Source organism: Fusarium coffeatum, assembly GCF_003316985.1.
Source record: "Fusarium coffeatum strain FIESC_28 chromosome Unknown BRIP53273_contig_159, whole genome shotgun sequence".
Lineage (NCBI taxonomy): Eukaryota > Fungi > Ascomycota > Sordariomycetes > Hypocreales > Nectriaceae > Fusarium > Fusarium coffeatum.
Genome location: NW_022157952.1, coordinates 134359 through 151689, shown reverse-complemented (window position 1 = coordinate 151689; position 17331 = coordinate 134359). Strand labels below are relative to the sequence as shown.

The 17331-nt window shown below is 48.3% G+C and overlaps 7 protein-coding genes across 7 annotated transcripts; 6 read left to right on the top strand and 1 right to left on the bottom strand.

Moving 5' to 3' along the window:
* Positions 1-799: 799 nt before the first annotated feature.
* On the top strand, positions 800-2056 carry FIESC28_07291 (uncharacterized protein; the record flags this gene model as incomplete). The annotated part of the gene is made up of 5 exons (XM_031161432.1): positions 800-823; positions 878-1096; positions 1145-1361; positions 1412-1594; positions 1641-2056. 5 exons carry the CDS (start codon positions 800-802, stop codon positions 2054-2056), a joined length of 1059 nt encoding a protein of 352 aa, XP_031014548.1.
* A 1597-nt stretch (positions 2057-3653) lies between these two features.
* On the top strand, positions 3654-5021 carry FIESC28_07290 (uncharacterized protein; the record flags this gene model as incomplete). Its single annotated transcript, XM_031161431.1, has 1 exon — positions 3654-5021. One exon carries the CDS (start codon positions 3654-3656, stop codon positions 5019-5021), a length of 1368 nt encoding a protein of 455 aa, XP_031014547.1.
* A 441-nt stretch (positions 5022-5462) lies between these two features.
* FIESC28_07289 (uncharacterized protein) lies at positions 5463-7571 on the top strand (the record flags this gene model as incomplete). Its single annotated transcript, XM_031161430.1, has 2 exons — positions 5463-7145; positions 7191-7571. The coding sequence occupies 2 exons, from the start codon at positions 5463-5465 to the stop codon at positions 7569-7571; spliced, it is 2064 nt and encodes a 687-aa protein (XP_031014546.1).
* A 1364-nt stretch (positions 7572-8935) lies between these two features.
* Positions 8936-9772, top strand: FIESC28_07288 (uncharacterized protein; the record flags this gene model as incomplete). The annotated part of the gene is made up of 1 exon (XM_031161429.1): positions 8936-9772. One exon carries the CDS (start codon positions 8936-8938, stop codon positions 9770-9772), a length of 837 nt encoding a protein of 278 aa, XP_031014545.1.
* A 363-nt stretch (positions 9773-10135) lies between these two features.
* FIESC28_07287 (uncharacterized protein) lies at positions 10136-11865 on the bottom strand (the record flags this gene model as incomplete). Its single annotated transcript, XM_031161428.1, has 3 exons — positions 10136-10992; positions 11120-11137; positions 11379-11865. The coding sequence occupies 3 exons, from the start codon at positions 11863-11865 to the stop codon at positions 10136-10138; spliced, it is 1362 nt and encodes a 453-aa protein (XP_031014544.1).
* Positions 11866-14201: 2336 nt separating this feature from the next.
* FIESC28_07286 (uncharacterized protein) lies at positions 14202-15179 on the top strand (the record flags this gene model as incomplete). The annotated part of the gene is made up of 1 exon (XM_031161427.1): positions 14202-15179. One exon carries the CDS (start codon positions 14202-14204, stop codon positions 15177-15179), a length of 978 nt encoding a protein of 325 aa, XP_031014543.1.
* Positions 15180-15604: 425 nt separating this feature from the next.
* Positions 15605-17290, top strand: FIESC28_07285 (uncharacterized protein; the record flags this gene model as incomplete). Its single annotated transcript, XM_031161426.1, has 3 exons — positions 15605-16198; positions 16246-16393; positions 16443-17290. 3 exons carry the CDS (start codon positions 15605-15607, stop codon positions 17288-17290), a joined length of 1590 nt encoding a protein of 529 aa, XP_031014542.1.
* Positions 17291-17331: the final 41 nt, after the last annotated feature.

Here is a 17331-nt window from a genome sequence, read left to right as displayed (position 1 = left end):
CCTCCACGTACATGGAAGACTGTCCCGAAGATTCGGCGAATGTAACCTTGTCGCTTTCGCTAAAAACGCCTTATCGATTCAATCTTATCAGGCTGCTAGGATTGGATACCTTACGACGATCATCAGGGTGTGTTTCTGGAAGAAGAAGGTCAGGCACTTTTGTGGAAAATGGCTTAACAGGTACCGTACGAGTATAGACTAGGTTAGTGGGAGACTAGTAAATACGGAATACTCGGGAACGCTTTTCACTTGCCAACTAAACTAGGGAACTGACTCGCCACAGGAATGAATATTCCGCACTCTCAGACTCTCAAAAACTGTGCCGAGACATGCGAGAGCACAGTCCTCTCTTATAATATTGGAAGAAACTGATGCTAATGACTAACAAAATATGCGATGACACCGCACACGTAAAGAGTTACAGGACTTGGCTTCGGGCCTAATGGTCCACAACCCGAGGCTTGACGCTCTGTCCCTAGCTTAGGCCCTTCATGACTGCGTGATCCAGTTACACGATTGGAGACCGCGACGTAAAATGTTCCACTTGGCAATACACTTTAACTTTGGGTCTAGTCTCTAGTTTCCTCGGCCATCTAACGTCTTTTGGTGATTGAGAGCGCAAACGAGGTACACAATGAGCTGATTGACAGCGAAATTCGGGGATGGTTCGTTACTTTTTCCCAATACATGCATCTTCAGGGGCCGCTACCAAGACGCTGGGAATAATATTAAGTTGACGTGCATCCCACCTGTTCCTGGGCTGGCAAAAATAAACTTTACTTTTGCGATCGACGTTGCAATGGCTGAGGGTCTGGGTCAAGTGGTATGTGCAATGCTTGATGGTGATGCTCTCTATCTAACACACTGATCTCTTTAGGTGTCTTGGTACATCAGTACTGTCGTTGCCTGTCTTTTTCTAATTTTGAGATTGTGGATCCGTGTGCGAAAGCTTGGATCGTTGCAGATTGATGATGGGTTCATTATTCTTTCTGCGTGCTGCTTGATTGGTGATCTTATCATTCAGCAGCATATGTGGAATTTGGGTATGGCGAATATTGGTGGTGCTACACCTGAACAGTTCAAGGGAATGATGCAGGTAGGTTTTGATGATACTGACAATTGGGGCAATTGCTGACTTGGATAGATGATTGTGCCTGGATCGATTCTCTACGTTACGTCGCTTTGGTCCATCAAGATCGCTCTCGTCCTCTTTTACAAACGACTCGCCGCCCCCGGCACGAAGCTACAAACGATCTACAATGTTACGCTGGGACTGCTGTTGTGTTTCTGGGCTGCCATCTTCTTCCACATTATTTTCCAATGTTTCCCTCACGATAAGCGATGGTCGCAAGACCCCAACTGTTGGTACCGCCATCATTGAGCAACGACATTTATACTAACAATTGAGTAGACCAATGCGATCCCGCTGAAGCTGAGCGAAATTACTGGTTGACAGTTCTACTAAACATCGGTACCGACATCGCAATTATCAGTCTGCCCATCTCCATGGTTCTTCAACTCCAAATGAAGACGAAGCAAAAGATTGGTGTCGCTGCCATTTTCGCCCTTGGTTTCTTGGTAGTCATCGCAAGCAGTACGTCCACCTACTCCCCTACCACAAACCATGCTAACAGCCTCAGTCATCCGAGCCTACTACTCCAAGAAAAACGAAACAATGTTGACCTGCACCGTCTCAATGATCGAAACCGCCGTCGCAATAATAGCAACCTGTCTCCCACCCCTCCGAACTCTCTTCCTCGGTCAAATGTCCTCCGCCCGAACAGGCTCCAACTACGCCGGCCGCTACGAACTTTCCTCCACAGGCCGCAACGCAACGCGCCGAACAAACCAGAGTCGCATCACTACGAATGTCATGGGGGGCACACAGAACAATGATTCGCAGGATGAATTGTTCAAAGAGTCTGTGACGACGCACTCTGTGGCGCCGAGTACGGATAAGTCGGCGGGGATTACTGTCAACACGACGATTTTGATGCAGCATAGTTCGGAGGATGAGGCGAGGAGATCACAGAATAGGCTTGATCAATTTGCGTAGAGTTCTTTTGTTTAGATAGAATATTAATTGTAATACCCTTTTACCAAGTGCGATTTTGTCCATGAACACAGACCCTAAGTTCCCTATTTGCAATTGTCGATGTGCTTTTCTGTCCGTACACAACGAAAAATCTGTGTCTCAAAAATGGATATGTCATTGTCAAAAGTTGACTTGACATGACACTTTGCTGTGGACTCGATATCAGGATGTCACAATTGAGCAGCTATTGGCAATGGAAGACAAAAAGAAAGCAGACACAGTGTCCTGTGCCTTGAACGATTGTCATGATCATGCTGGGGATCGAACCCAGAATCTTCTGATTCGTAGTCAGACGCCTTGCCATTGGGCCACACGACCTTGGTGATTTTCGGTGCCGGTAATAGTCTCTATGACGCCGGCGGGACGGGCATCCCACTGGGACACTCGGTTCAAAGGTCGGGTCCAGTTTTGAAATAGAGTTATGTCTGGAGCAAGTGAGGTTGACGGAGCTGTTGGCTCGCCAGTGTGAGGAGCCCACTCTAACGTTCGACCATGCAGGGTATAGTGCTTACTTGGAGATGGGAATAGCACCCAAAAGCGACCGTGGTGTAGTGGTTAGCATTAACGCCTTCCAAGCGTTAGAGAGGGGTTCGATTCCCCTCGGTCGCACAAACGGATGAGACGCGAGTCTTGAATTCTTTTTTTGTTTGACTTTACGATATCTTGGTGTTTTGATGGCTGTGGTGCGGAGCCTAGGGTAGGACAGGCGATTTTGCGGTGTTGAGGCAGGAACAGCTCATCTGAAGAGTTCAGAGCACGGCTTCACTTGGAAACCCGAAAGAGTCATGGGGCCCTGGGAATCACTTCCTTTTCCCCAAGAGAACAGTAATCAGAGTGTTTGATTGCCATTTGCTACTCTCAATTCCGAGCAACTTATCTTTTTTAGAGAAATCCGGCTTGCAGAGGTCAAACTAGTAGTCTAATACAATCCAGCAGGGCTCAGCGGTAGCTCGGGCATGTTGCAACACCGAAAGCAATTGGAATTAATAAACTGAGTTTACTGCCAGCAACCCAAAAAGCACGTTGCCAACTCTCACAGACGCAGATGTCTATCTCCATCCTCGCCAAAAAGAGATCTGCCTCGGTCAATGACCGAGAAAAGAAAAAGAAATTGATGAGACTGGGACTCGAACCCAGGAGGATTGCTCCACCAGGAAATTAGTTGTTAAGGTTAACCTTAACCTGGCGCCATAACCAACTCGGCCATCTCACCCAAGCTAGTGCTGTTATTGATCGAGCTCTGTTTGGGAACTGAGTAGCCAGTGACTGTGATTACTCTGGAAATCTAGCTATTACAACCAGATCGCGAAACTGACTAAAGCAGTTAACCTATCGTTCGTGATGAGTCGGTATTCGCTCAGCTACGAAGTTGTTCATTGCAAATGGCTAGGCGAGCTGGGCTGTCTTGGCACCCCTGCTGCCTAATCCCGGCCAACAGCCCGATGTGTAAGTAACAGGCCATCTTCATTTCCCCTCTTTGTCTGTCTTTGTCTCAACGCTATCAAGCAACAGCACTGTTACCGATTAGTCCCAATCCCAATTCGTCTACTCAGCAACGATGGAGAAAGTCCCCAATGAAGTCCTTGACTTGATAATGAATCACCTAACTGCCCATCGGAAAAATGACGACCTCTATCAAGCCCGCCTCGTCGCTCAAAGATGGAACCAACTCGCAATAAAGCACGTCTTCAACACCATAATTCTCTACAACAACAGTATCACCGCACCGCAAGGCTTCCAATCTTGGCACAAACTCCTCGGGCAAAAATCTGTCAGAGACACTGCGCAGCGCGTCATTATACACACGTGGCCCGAAGACGTAGGCAAAGACGAAGCTCCGTTTTATTGCGATTGGGACAAGTGGAGATACGATGGCGAATGGCCTGCATTAACATCTGCTATTGACAGGATTATTGAGCTTGATCATTTACAGGCTCTTGAAATTCATTTCTCTGACATGTGTCGTGGGGAGGAAAGTCAGTGGAATCAGTCCGGCCCTACCGCCAACGATCGCGAAATGCCTGGTGAACGCAAAGCCGCGCTTGAGGCCATATACAAGGCCGTCAAACAACGAGAAGGACGTTACGACAGATCGCCCATTCGGGAGCTGAGACTCAACCATCTTCAAAATATCGATCCGCCAGACGTGCTCATGAACGGTCTACTAAAAGGTATCCAACGCCTTGATATGAATATCCTGGAAGAACAGGATAGTTTTCTGAACTATGATGACTTTATATTACCTGAGAAATTCAAGTTTGATGGAATCTTGCGCAATAAAATATTGGCACCTATCGCGGATCAACTGGTCCAACTCTCCATCGGTGCTCAGTACGAGTGGGGTCTTTTACCAGCACGCTTCCAAGGAAAAGGCCTTGAGTTCCCAAAACTGGAGAAACTCAGATTGGACTTTTATGCTATCGGTCACTACGATCAAATGGACTGGGTTATTGCTCAAAAGTCTTTAACCAGTCTGCACCTCGACAATTGCCAAATCGTAACCCATCTCCGCTTCAACGGCGACGAAGAAGAAGGAAAATGGGACATATCAACCGATGATTGGAAACTCTCTAACGAAAATCCATGGGTACGTCGGATAACCAGAGAATACTACACCTTTGACCTAAGGTGGAACACCGTCTTTGACCAGATCAGCGATGGTCTGCCCCGACTCACAGAGTTTCAAGTAACCTGGACAGACCTTACCGGCGCCAAAGAAGACTTGTCTAGACGTTATACCAACTTTACAAGTGATAATTTTCCTGTGCCATTTGCTTATGAGGAGTCTACGGTTTGGATGAAGGGTTGTATGAATGGTCCGTGGGAGGTGCACGGTGCTGCTTATGAGATGGATGTGGCAGCGTTGGAGGCTCTGAAGAAGGCCGCTTATGAAAGACGGAAGGGACAGAGTATATACAAAAAATGAGCCGTATGTTGAGCTAAGAAAAAAGACCTTTGCATCTCTGCCAGACACCATGACTAGGTAAGGTAGGTAGGTAGAGTGTGTGCGACGGCTACTGTGGCACCGTGATCAAAGGTGAATTATTACCCAATAATATATCTCTTGGAACAGGGGCAACCTAGGCAATCACCGAAACAAATCACAAACAAACAGCCCGCGGGATTACTGGCAAACAGAAGTGACATTCCTTGGCAGATTACCAGCCGCCCTTCCCTTTGTTTGCTTTTTTGCTGACGGCTAGTCTCCACTCTGTTTCCTCCTGTTACACGCAACACGTGACACTCATCATTGTTACCTCCTTCCTTTCACTTCCATTCAACTCATCTCATCACTTGATCGGCAATCTCATCTTCTCTCATAACTTCTCCCTCCAAGGCTGCTGGCAGCGCGATATTCAACCCCGCAATGACCCCTCCCCGCATCAACCACAAAATCTACAACCGCGGCCCTTCAGCCCAATCCGCCAGGCGCGTTTACGAATACACCGGGCAATGGCCACACGAACTCGTCAAAGGCTTCGAGCCCGCATCTTGGGCCGAGACGTTCACCCGTGAATTTGCGACACTTATGGGTATTTCTCATGGAGCGAGAAATGTTGAGATCAAGGATGTTTTGCAACGATTGAGGAGCAGCGCCGCCGAGCGGAAGGCGCCGCGCAACTGTCTTACTCGACTCGACATCTCCCAGGCTCGGGAGTGGTTGATTGTTGAGAAAGGTGTTACTACGACGAAGTGTAAGAGAGTCAGGCACACGAAAGAGGAGAGTGATGATGAGTCTGAGAAGGGATCCAAGTCCAAGGCGGAACGAGACTCTGAGAAGGAACCAAAGTCTGAGGAAGAAGAAGCAGAGGATGAGGAAGATTCAGGGTCAGATCCTGAGCCTTTGTCCGAGATCAACGTCCATGACAGTGACGACAGCACAAGCGACAGTTCAAGCGATGACGACGAAATGGAGATTGATAAGCCGACTCCTTCAGCTACTACCAAGACCAGACTTCGAAACGGCCAATCTACCAGCAGACAGAGCAAACAACCTTTCCCAACCCCATCATTGACTCCCGAAGATGCTCGCAAACGACTTTTTGACGGCCTGGACGAGCATTATCGAAGAGCCGTTCGAAGAGCAGCCATAACGAAGAAGCGTCAATCCCAACCCCAACCGAAATCACAGCCACTGCTTACGCCCCCAACCTCAGGGGATTCAGTACCACCTGATAACAAAGGTGGCGATAGAGGATCTAGCAGCCCTCCTTTATCCGAGTCTCCAGACGAGCCCTGGCCGAAGAGATTGCGTACGCGCGCTGGAAACGTTTCATCATTCCATCGACCAGGTCAACTGGAGAGCTCTCTTCGACGGGAATCTACCACCACGATTCCCGATTCCAACGCTGGATCCGATGAGAATTCTCGAGATACCGCTCCTGCCTCGCCTGCTTCAGTGTCGAGCAACTGCGAAGAGCATCCACCCGCGACAGCTCCTGCCACTGCAGCGCCGCCTGCCGTTGAATCCTCCACAGTTGCCCCCACAACAACAACCCACGCTCCCACACCTTCGAACGAAAACATCAGCTCGACAAGCATCGATTCCACATCAGCTACTGGGCGGCCTCGACGAAATATTCAGCTACCTTCCCGAATTGCTCATTCGGAGCCCCAAAGCGCCGTGGCTGTTGTCGAAAAGTCTCGCAAGCGACCTCGAGAGCCTGCTTCTGACACGCGCGAGCATCCAATGTCGCTTGAGTCGACACCGGAAATTGAGGCAGATTTAACTTCAGTTATGGGATCCCACGCCAGCAGCAACTCCCTCCCTGCTGCATCCTCTGCCCAGCACATTCCGACAGCAGCCTTTTCATCCTTGCAAACCGGACGAAGTACGACCTCTCGCATTTCGATCGCTTCCTTACTCCAAGTCCCCTCGGAAAACGCTGGCTCCGAATCCCCATCGCCAGCGACTTTGGGACGAGACGGCGAGTCGTCCAACCCACCACAGTCGAACTCTCCTCCAACAACTGTGAGCCCGCCCGCCAAGAAACAGAAGATTGCGGATACGAGAGCAGCAAGTACGTCTTCCAACATCGATACCACAGAAGTAAGAAACCTAATCCAACCGTGATGGAACTCCTCTAACACCCAGCAGCCCACAGAGGAAAGCTCCGACGAAGACCTACCAGACTGGGATGCATTGATAGCAGACTGGGACGAAAAAGCAGCACGCGTCGTCAACACACATACAAATATCCAAGAGAATAGAATAACTCTGTCCGAAAAGTCCAAATACGTCGAGTTCTTGGAACACATGCATGGAACGAATCCCCCAGATGAAGACGGCCGCAAGCACTACGAAGATGAAAAAAGAAAGCTGAGAGACATCCAGTTCGTCCATGGAATATTCTTGAGAGGATTTGAGGAAGCGAAAAGAGCGGCTGTCGCGACGGCGGATCCTGGTGTTGCTTTGGCGGAACAGGCGAGACGAATGGGAGCCAGTAAGCGGAAGCGTCAGGGACTGACACATTAGTTACTGGGAGTGTGAGGAAATTCGATGCTAGGCTATAGGCGAAGCATCATTGGCGTACATGGTTGATATTCAGCAGCGATAATACCCCTTGGACGTACATGGTTTTCAGTGTATCTGACAAAAGGTCAAAAATGAAAGCCTCGACACAGGATTGAACTATGGACCTTCTCATTACGAGTGAGACGCTCTACCACTGAGCTATAGAGGCTATTTGATAAGATTTAGAAAAAGATTCACTTAAAGAAGTCTATATCTTCCAATGTGTGCTGGTTTATGAAAAGTGTATTCACCTAGGACGTCATTTCTTTATCTGGGCAGCAACCCCACCGCTTCTGGGTTGCAGAATCGAGCTCTGGGGTACATAGTTGACTGTGAAGCGTTTAGGCCCCTTTCCTGAAGTATCTAGACATAAATAGTTGGTGGTGTAGTCTGGCATCGGGTCAAAAAGGGAGGCCTCAACATAGAGTCGAACTATGGACCTTCTCGTTAATAGTGAGACGCTCTACCACTGAGCTATAGAGGCTGAAATTTCTTATTTAGATAAATGTTTGCTTATTAAAGTATATATGTCTTGTAGTGTGTGCTGGTTTGGGTTGTGTATGGAAGTTTACCTATTCAGAGCTGCCGCTTCATTGGCGGGGGTAGATATTCACCAAATCCTATGCAAACCAGCAGACATGACTTGATACCCACTGTGGGTACAATGGAGAATTTCTAATTGCTGGACTAATATCACTGGAATCACACCTCGAACGTGGAATGGGAAGATCGCTGCCGTGGTACGCTGTTGGTGATGTAACCACTAGCCGTGATGTTCAAAGGAACTACACCCCACCTCTAGTACCTTTCAAAGTAAGGCATGATTTTTCTGCCTTGAATAGATATTATCAACAATGCCATACTTATTCATCCCATATCTGGAAGACTGAAACTGTCGCGTGCGATCCACCACTCCACAAATGAGCAACTGACCGCACCCTCCAGCCATGCCAAGATATTTATCTCTACTAACCCTTACAGAACTCTAGACTGATCACTTCAACTGCTGACGCAGACTCCTGCACAACGTCACAAGCATGCAAGTCCGTCGCACACGACATCGGCTTCATGATACACCCAGGGTCCGGCGCTAACTATATCCGGCCTAGCACAAGTGGTCCCGAATCAAGCGACAGACAACTATGCCAAGTCTAATTGGTTCTGCACCACAAATGCTCGGACAATTCGCCCGAATGCTACTCCGTTTCGGAGGTTTGGCTGCGGGGTTTTGCAACTACCTACTTATCATAAATATCCCAGACATTTCATTTCAATTCTGGTGTCTCAGATACTTCTGTACCTTAACAGTCACTATCAACTTCATCATGAGTAACAACCAAAAGATCGGGGCCTATTATGCCCCCAAGGGCGGTCTTCCCCCTCAAACTCAACTCCTCACCGACAGAGCAATGTTCACCGAATCATACGCCGTCATTCCAAAGGGCTGCTTCAGCGATATCGTCACCAGCTTCCTACCCTTCTGGGAACAGACTCGTCTATGGGTCATCGCCCGTCCCTTATCTGGCTTCGCCGAGACTTTTTCTCAGTACATCATGGAGGTTGCGCCCGGTGGTGGAAGTGACCGTGCTGAAATGGATGATACCGCTGAGGGTGTCTTGTTTGTCGTTGAGGGTGAAATCGTCGTTACGCTTGCTGGTGAGGCGCATACGCTTCCTGAAGGTGGCTATGCTTTTCTGCCGCCTAAGTGTGGATGGACGCTGCGCAACAATTCTGCTCAACCTGCGCGCTTTCACTGGGTGCGTAAAGCCTACGAGGCTGTTCCTGGTCTCGACGCACCGGAGGCATTCTTCGCCAACGAAAAGGAGATCGAGCCCAGAGAAATGCCCGACACGAACGGTGCATGGGCGACAACCCGTTTCGTCGACCCTACTGATGTACGACACGACATGCACGTCAACATCGTCACGTTCCAGCCCGGCGGCATTATTCCTTTCGCTGAAACACATGTTATGGAGCACGGTCTTTATGTTTTGGAGGGTAAGGCGGTTTACAGACTGAACCAGGACTGGGTCGAGGTTGAAGCGGGAGATTTCATGTGGTTGCGTGCTTTCTGTCCTCAGGCTTGTTATGCGGGTGGGCCTGGAAAGTTTAGGTATTTGCTTTACAAGGATGTTAATCGTCACCCCAAGTTAACAAGGTAGATGGGATTAAAAAAAGAACGATTTTTTAAAAAGGTTGGGTGACTTGTGTGTACAGGCTTTCGGTCTTGTACCCTTCTGACTCCATGAAACATGATCCATCCGAATTCATTCCCCCCATTTGGTGGTGACATCACTGGAAGATGGCGTGAGTATAGGGCTTGACGCTCTCCTGTCTTCCATCCAGACAGTCCTTGCAACGTTCCCTCTCCAGATCCTCCAAAACAACAAAAAGAAAAACGGATCAACCACAATAGAAGGAATCCAATACTGGTCAGGCAGGTGATTTTTGACTACAAGCTCCCTTTTGATGGGCACCATGAAATGCAAGGTTCCCTCAACCGCCGAAAACAAGTGGTAGGGCGCCTACTCGCTGAATCTGAGATTCTCCCTGTTTTCCATCATTTTCTTTACCCTTGCCTTTCTCATTGCCTTCTTCTGGTCTTCCTTGAACTCTTTCTCTAGATCCTTCTTCTTCTTGAGCTTGTGGTACTCTTCGTGTTCCAACTCCAGTTTTTTTATTCTAGCTGCTGTTTCAGCCTCTCTGCGGTCATTCTCGGTCTGCCACTTCCTAGAGCTCTCCTGTCTCTCTGCTTCCTCTGCTTCCCACGCCGCCATTAGTTTTGGCGGTTCGGCCTGGCGTCTCTCACTGTGACTCCCCGCGCAGAGGCCGATGTCCACGATAAGGGCGATACCAAGGATGATGCCGATAATGATCCAGAACTTCTTGCTTCTGTACCACGCGTTCCCGGAAGAAAGAAGACTAATCGTTGAAGATTCGTTATCCCTGAGCTGTCTTGCGACGAGGGCTGGGATTTTCTTCGCAACGGAGACCCACGGTGAGTAATTAGCGAGTGCTAGCATTGTGGGTGATTCTCTGCTGGATGGGCGGGTAGATGGATATAGATGATGTGTACGACTCTGGGTGTTTAGAGTCAAGTAGTAGATGGGTAAATGAAGAAAGACTTGGAGCAAGAGAGTAAAGTAGCCCAAGTGCCAGTAGGCTAGCTGAAGGGATCTTGCGTTGCTTGGTGTGTGATGCTCTTGGTGGATGGTCTTCTGCCACCCTAGCAACTTGATGAGGTTTTTTGGGGTAGAGTAAGGGGATGAGTTGTGGGCGGGCGGGTGACCCTTTATAGACTTGTCTACTGGGTTAGGGGCTGGACGGACTTTCCCCTGCGTTGCTTCCAGATAGTTCTTTGTGGCAAACTGGAAACTTAATTCTGTTGTGGAATCTTACGGTCAGATAAGGTTGTTGATGATATTTACACTTCGCACAGGGTATTACGACTCCTTTGCCAACGCATGACCTTTTTTTGCCCTGCGCTATGCATGTGGAATCTTACGTACGGATGCCAAGTTCAAGAGCTATTGATAGCAGTTGTGTCCCATTGATACACTGCAAGATAGGAAATGCCATACCGGTCAGACTGACTATCTTACAAAGTTTCTCCAATCGCTAACATCGGGTGCTAGAACCCCTACTCGCGGAATCTATAAATCTTCATCCCCTCACCCTGCCATTTTCCATTATGTCCAGCTTGATCATCCCAACAAGATTACCACTCAGTATTGTAAAGCCCCTGCTCCCTTGCCCTAGCTTTCTTACGAATCTCGTTGCGCGTTGTGTCCTGCACTGCTTCAAGCTTTGCCTCGGTTTCGTTTTCCCTGGCTCGCTCATAAGCCTCCCACGTAGCCAAATCAACTTCCCTTTTTCTTGCCTCCTGTTTCTTCTTGTGGCGCCATGCACTTAGCTTGCCCTCCGAGCCCGAGTCCGAGTAATCGGCCTCTTGGCTAGAATCACCCTTTCCACTGGCCCCGCCCGCGCAGACGGCACCGATGATGATGATTGCAAGGAGGACACCACCAATGGCCCAGAACTTTCTGCTTTTATACAATGGGGTTCCCTTAGAAGCAAGAGTGGTAATTAAAGGGTTATTGTGCAATGTTGTATCGTTGTCACTGAGCTGTCTTGCGATGAGGCTGGGGATTTCCTCTGCGATGGAGATGGGTGCTGGCGGTAGCTGTTCTGCTATGAGGGCGCGGACTTTCTCTGCGAGAGAGTTCCAGGGTGGGGGCCGGGGGAGTGCCGGCATTTCGGGTGATTTTTTTGCCGTATAGGCGGGTAGATAGATGGATGTAGATGGTGTGCAGGACTCTGGGTGTTTGAGTCAGGTGGAAGGGCAACAGAAGAATTGTTCTCTGGGCTAGCATGAATCAACCAAGGTCTTTGGTCCTTATGCTATTGGCGACTGGCTTGACAAATGGGTGAATTTTTGGAGGAAGATGTGAAAAGGGATGAACTTAGCGAGGATGTGTTGTATTTTATAGACTTTTCCTCTGGGCCAAGCGCTGAATATTTCCTCATCTTCTTTATTTCTAGACAATCCTTCAGGGCTCTACCTACAAACTCAATCCTGTTGCGGGACTGACTCTGTTTGGTGTGATTGTGTTGTTGAGATAAGGCTGAATTTAACTTACGCCAGCACATTGGTTTTCCAATACAAAATGCCACTTCTGCGGCGATCAAGAAATAACCCCGAGCAGGAGAAGATTTTATCCAAAACTGAGTTTCGCGGTAAAACATGTTAGACTTTCCCAGTTGAACAGATCTCTGTCACGAAATAATACGGCTATTTTCACAATTTCATTCTTTACCAAGTTCTTGGTGAGCCAGATGGTGAATTTGCGGTCACGCTTACAGCTCTGGGGTATTATATACCAATAGCGAACCGATTCTCAACAAATCCCTCACTACAATTGGCTCAGCCAGTTCATCTTCCGTAGTATAGTGGTCAGTATGCAAGCTTGTCACGCTTGAGACCCGGGTTCAATTCCCGGCGGGAGAGATCCAGCCACCTGCGATACGCGGGTCTTCTTTTTTGCTTTTTCGCCGAATAATCGGAGACGATCCACTTGTTCATTTTTTGCTCCGGGTAGATGGGTCTTGCGGCTCATTCTGGTTTGGATTGAAGTGTTGGCGCCTGAGTGGAAATGAGGACGGATGAGCTGAACCACATACAGAAAACAAAGCGCAGCGTGATTTTTGAGAGATACAACTGATGAGTTCATTGACAGAGATCAATTTTAAATTTGGTTTCAACCGAATAAGACCGATAAATGTTTCCTTGACAGCCATAAAGCAAGATTTTAACATTTGTCTGAACGTTACCCTACAACAGGCCGTGGTATAACCAGCCACGCAGATACGTCATTTGGATTCAATACTCCATTGCCACCATTGAATGAAAATGCTTACAAGTCTGTGCATATTTAGCTTAGAGTTAGAAGAAGATGTAGCCACATGAACTGATATCCTTCGCCTTGTAAGGACATAATCTGGTAAGCCGATTCAATTATTTGACACGACACATTGTGGCACCGATCAGAACGCCACAGATATGAGAGCAATCGCGCCTGATCTGGCCATACCGGAATTTAATTTGAACGGCGGTTGTGTTGATAGGTGGTAGATACGCGTTCGCGTGGCGCGCTTGATACCACGAATAGCGTCGCGTTGGCCAGCGCAACACAGTTTCCCAAGATTGTGTCGCGCACGAGGTACTTTGCCACCACAGCCCACACGTAACAGAGCCTTCGACAAGTCTATGTCCGCAAGGTGTGATAAGACAGCGATAAAATTTTCGAGTCTACTTCTCATGACAATTCACGTGATAAGAACCCTGAGATTCCTTCGGCGCATTGTCAAGCGCGCTCAGTGGTGTCTGGTCCAAAACGCTGGCTGATCGAACCAACGCACAATTGACAATTGCATGCCCACGTATGAGTAAGAAAAGACGAGATCTGCTCTAGAGGCAAAACAAAAAAACAATCGACAACGGCAGGATTCGAACCTACGCGTGCGAACACAATGCCTATGATGTCTCAGAAGAGATAGCAGGGCATCGCCTTAACCACTCGGCCACGTTGTCTTACGATTGGTTGATGATTCAGCCGCTAAATAGTGACTATGTAGTGAAACATTCTGCGATGGATGCTATTTGAAAGTGTCTTGTGCACAGCTCACAAAACACCCGGACATGATGCTTCGCTATTGATAGCGGCACCCACTTACTCAATTAACCACTTAATAAACACCACAACCTGGGATCCTTGGCATTGCTCTTATGTCTTGAGGCCAATCCAGCTTGAATTGACGTCGTGCGCTGACCTTAATAGCCGGGTGGCGTTCTTTCCCAGCTAGCAATTTAGAATCTCATCCCAAGGCCGAAAACAACAAAAAGTCAACTTCGCTCGCTAGTATGATAACCTCGAATGATATGATTCCCAGGAATCTGACATCCCTGTATGTACCAAGCGAGTGAGGCCTTTTCTACAATGCCTCGGCTGCAACCCCGCTTCCATCAACTCGCATCTTGGACCTGATATTCTGTACATTACATTATTTCATTATTGTCACACAGCAGCAATAATGACTTTAGTTCCCGAAGTTCAGGTTGACGAGGACGTTCACTCCGACTCCGAAGACTCCACCTTCACAGGCAACTCCATCGCCGGAAGCACATCAATCGCTAGCAGCGTACTAAAGTACAAATGGAAGCATGGCCGTCGTTATCACAGCGATAGAGCGGGCGAATACAGTTTTCCAAATGATGATCAAGAACAAGATCGACTTGATATGGTTCATCATGCTTTTACCCGCTTACTGAACGATCGCTTGTTCACGGCACCTATTAAAACTGAGGGCGCGCGGGTTCTTGATATCGGTACCGGAACGGGAATCTGGGCTATCCAATTTGGAGATGACCATCCTTCTGCGACGGTGATTGGAAATGACCTCAGTCCGATTCAACCAGACTGGGTTCCTCCCAATGTCAAGTTCATCATCGACGATGTTGAAGCCGATTGGGTTGATCCCGTACCTTATGATTACATTCACTGCAAATACATGGCAGGCTCCATCAAAGACTGGCCACGACTCTTGAAACAAGCTTATGCCAACCTTAAGCCTGGAGGCTGGATCGAATTCCACGAATCAGCCAACACATTCTACTCAGAGGACGACTCGCTCAAACCCGACAATGCACTAGTTGAAATGATGGATCATCTCAAAGTTGCTTGCGAAAAGATCGGTCGAACCATGGATCCTGCGCCCATGTTCAAACAATGGGTCGAGGAAACTGGGTTTCAACAAGTTAAAGAAGAACGATACAAACTTCCTATTGGTCCATGGCCTAAGGATGAGCGTTTGAAGGAAATTGGTACACTTATGGGGATCAACATGGTTGAAGGTGTCGCTGCGTTTACAGCGGTGTTGTTCACTGAAGTATTGGGTTGGTCAAAGGAGGAAGTTGAGGTTTTCAATGCGAGAGTCAGACAGGCTTCGCGACAACGTTCTGTTCATCCGATATTTGATGTTTTGGTAGTTACTGGTCGGAAGCCAGAGTAGGTAGCTCGTTAATATCAAGACGGGGTCTTGTTTTGGGACCGACGCGGTGGGGTTGTTCCAGAAGTTGACTAGTCTCCGCGGCATTTCCTGAGAATATGGGGAAGATTGATGCTAAAACGTGGGGTATCTTTATCGTGAACCTGATCAAGACGGATATGTTTCCTAAAATGCGGGGAGAAGATTGGCAAGAGTCATGTTTTCGGGTGTGAAAGCGGATAAATAATGCCGCAAGAACTTACCGAAGTGCCCAGACTGTGGGATCTGATGCTGATCGTCGGATGCGGTGGTGATGCTTAAATAGCCTCTGTGTCTTGTCTGAACTTCCAAATCTCTTGGAAGGAATTCATCTCTTGAATCTCAAACTTGGCCTGAGGACCTATATCACCTTGATAAGACGTCGGGTTCACAGCGATCACATAGCCACCATGCTTCATCGGCACCTTAAGACCATGCTTCTCTCAAATCTCTCAGCAGCATCTCTGCTCTTCCAGGGTCTTCCAGGTGTATTCTCTAGCCCAACATGCACCGACGGAGCCTTTAGCTCCCTCAAGCTCGACAAAGCAGAGATCATCTCGGTCACAGCCAACATATCATCCGTTAACCTCCCAGCATCCCCAACAAACGAATGGCCTGAAAATCCCGAAGACACAGTGACACTATGCAAAGTTGTCGTTCAACACACCCATCCAGGCTGGAATGATACCATAAACACATACGTATGGCTCCCCATCTCAAACTGGAATGAAAGAATGGTAGGCGTCGGTGGCGGGGGCTGGTCAACGGGTGATGTCGATGATCTTGCCGCACCTGCCTCGAGGGGTTATGCCGCAGTTACCACTGATGGTGGTCATCTTTTGGCGAATAGACAAGAGCTTGGTTGGGCGCTTACAAGCTCGGGTAACTTGGATTTACATGCTTTGCAGAATTTTGCTGCTGTGTCTTTGGACGATGCTGCTACATTGGGAAAGACGGTTGTTGAAACTTACTATGGCAAGAAGCCGAAATATTCTTATTGGAATGTGAGTGACCCCAGATGCATGAGATGAAAATGTTCTGACTTTCTAAGGGCTGTTCTACTGGTGGACGACAAGGTCATATGATGGCTCAGCGATATCCCACTCAGTACAACGGTATTCTGGCTTCGGCCTCTGCTTTCAATTGGGACAAGTTCGTCGTGTCGGAGTATTGGCCACAGCTTGTTATGTACAGCCTCGGTAAGCTCAACATATCTCACTATTCATCCATCACGCTAACTTATCGCAGGTTACTATCCTCCTGCATGTGAGCTTGAAGCCATCACCAACGCAACTATCGAAGCATGCGACGCCAACGATGGAATCGAAGATGGTGTTGTCTCAAACTCAACCAAATGTGCGTTTGATCCCATGTCAGTAGTGGGAACAGAAATTACCTGCGACAACCCTTCGGGTACTCTCAAGATCTCGGAGAAAGCAGCAAAAGTCGTACGTTTGACATGGCGTGGCCCCGAGACAGAGGATGGCAAGTTTCTCTGGTACGGTCTTGATAAATCTGCTCCTCTCATTAGACTCGCTGGAACGACCTGCACTTCTTTGACAAACTGCACCTCGGCTCCTTTTGCTATCTCAAAAGATTGGCTCACCACTTTCGTCCAACAAAACGACACTGCCAAACTCCACGGCATTTCACACTCAGAATACAGCAAACTATTCCGCCAATCCGTCAACCGCTTTGCTTCCATAATGGGCACAAGCGACGCCGATCTCACCGACTTTAAAAAGGCAGGAGGAAAATTACTCGCATGGCACGGCACCGCAGACGACCTCATTCCTTTCCAAGGATCAGTTGATTATTACAATCGTGTGCTGGAGAATGATCCTAACGCGACGGATTATTATCGTTTCTTTGAAGCACCTGGTGTTGAGCATTGCAGTGGAGGGTCGGGGTGGTATCCTGGGAGTGGGTTTGATACGCTTGTCAATTGGGTTGAGAAGGGTGAGGCGCCGGATAGGTTGTATGCTGAAACTATTGGGTCGGAGAAGAAGAGGGCTGTGAAGCTTTGTGCTTGGCCTAAGAGGATTACATATGTTGGAGGTGACAAGGACCTCGCTTCTTCTTTTAGCTGCGCATAGGTATCTTGCAGTCTTGACAATTTACTGATAGCCGATTGCGA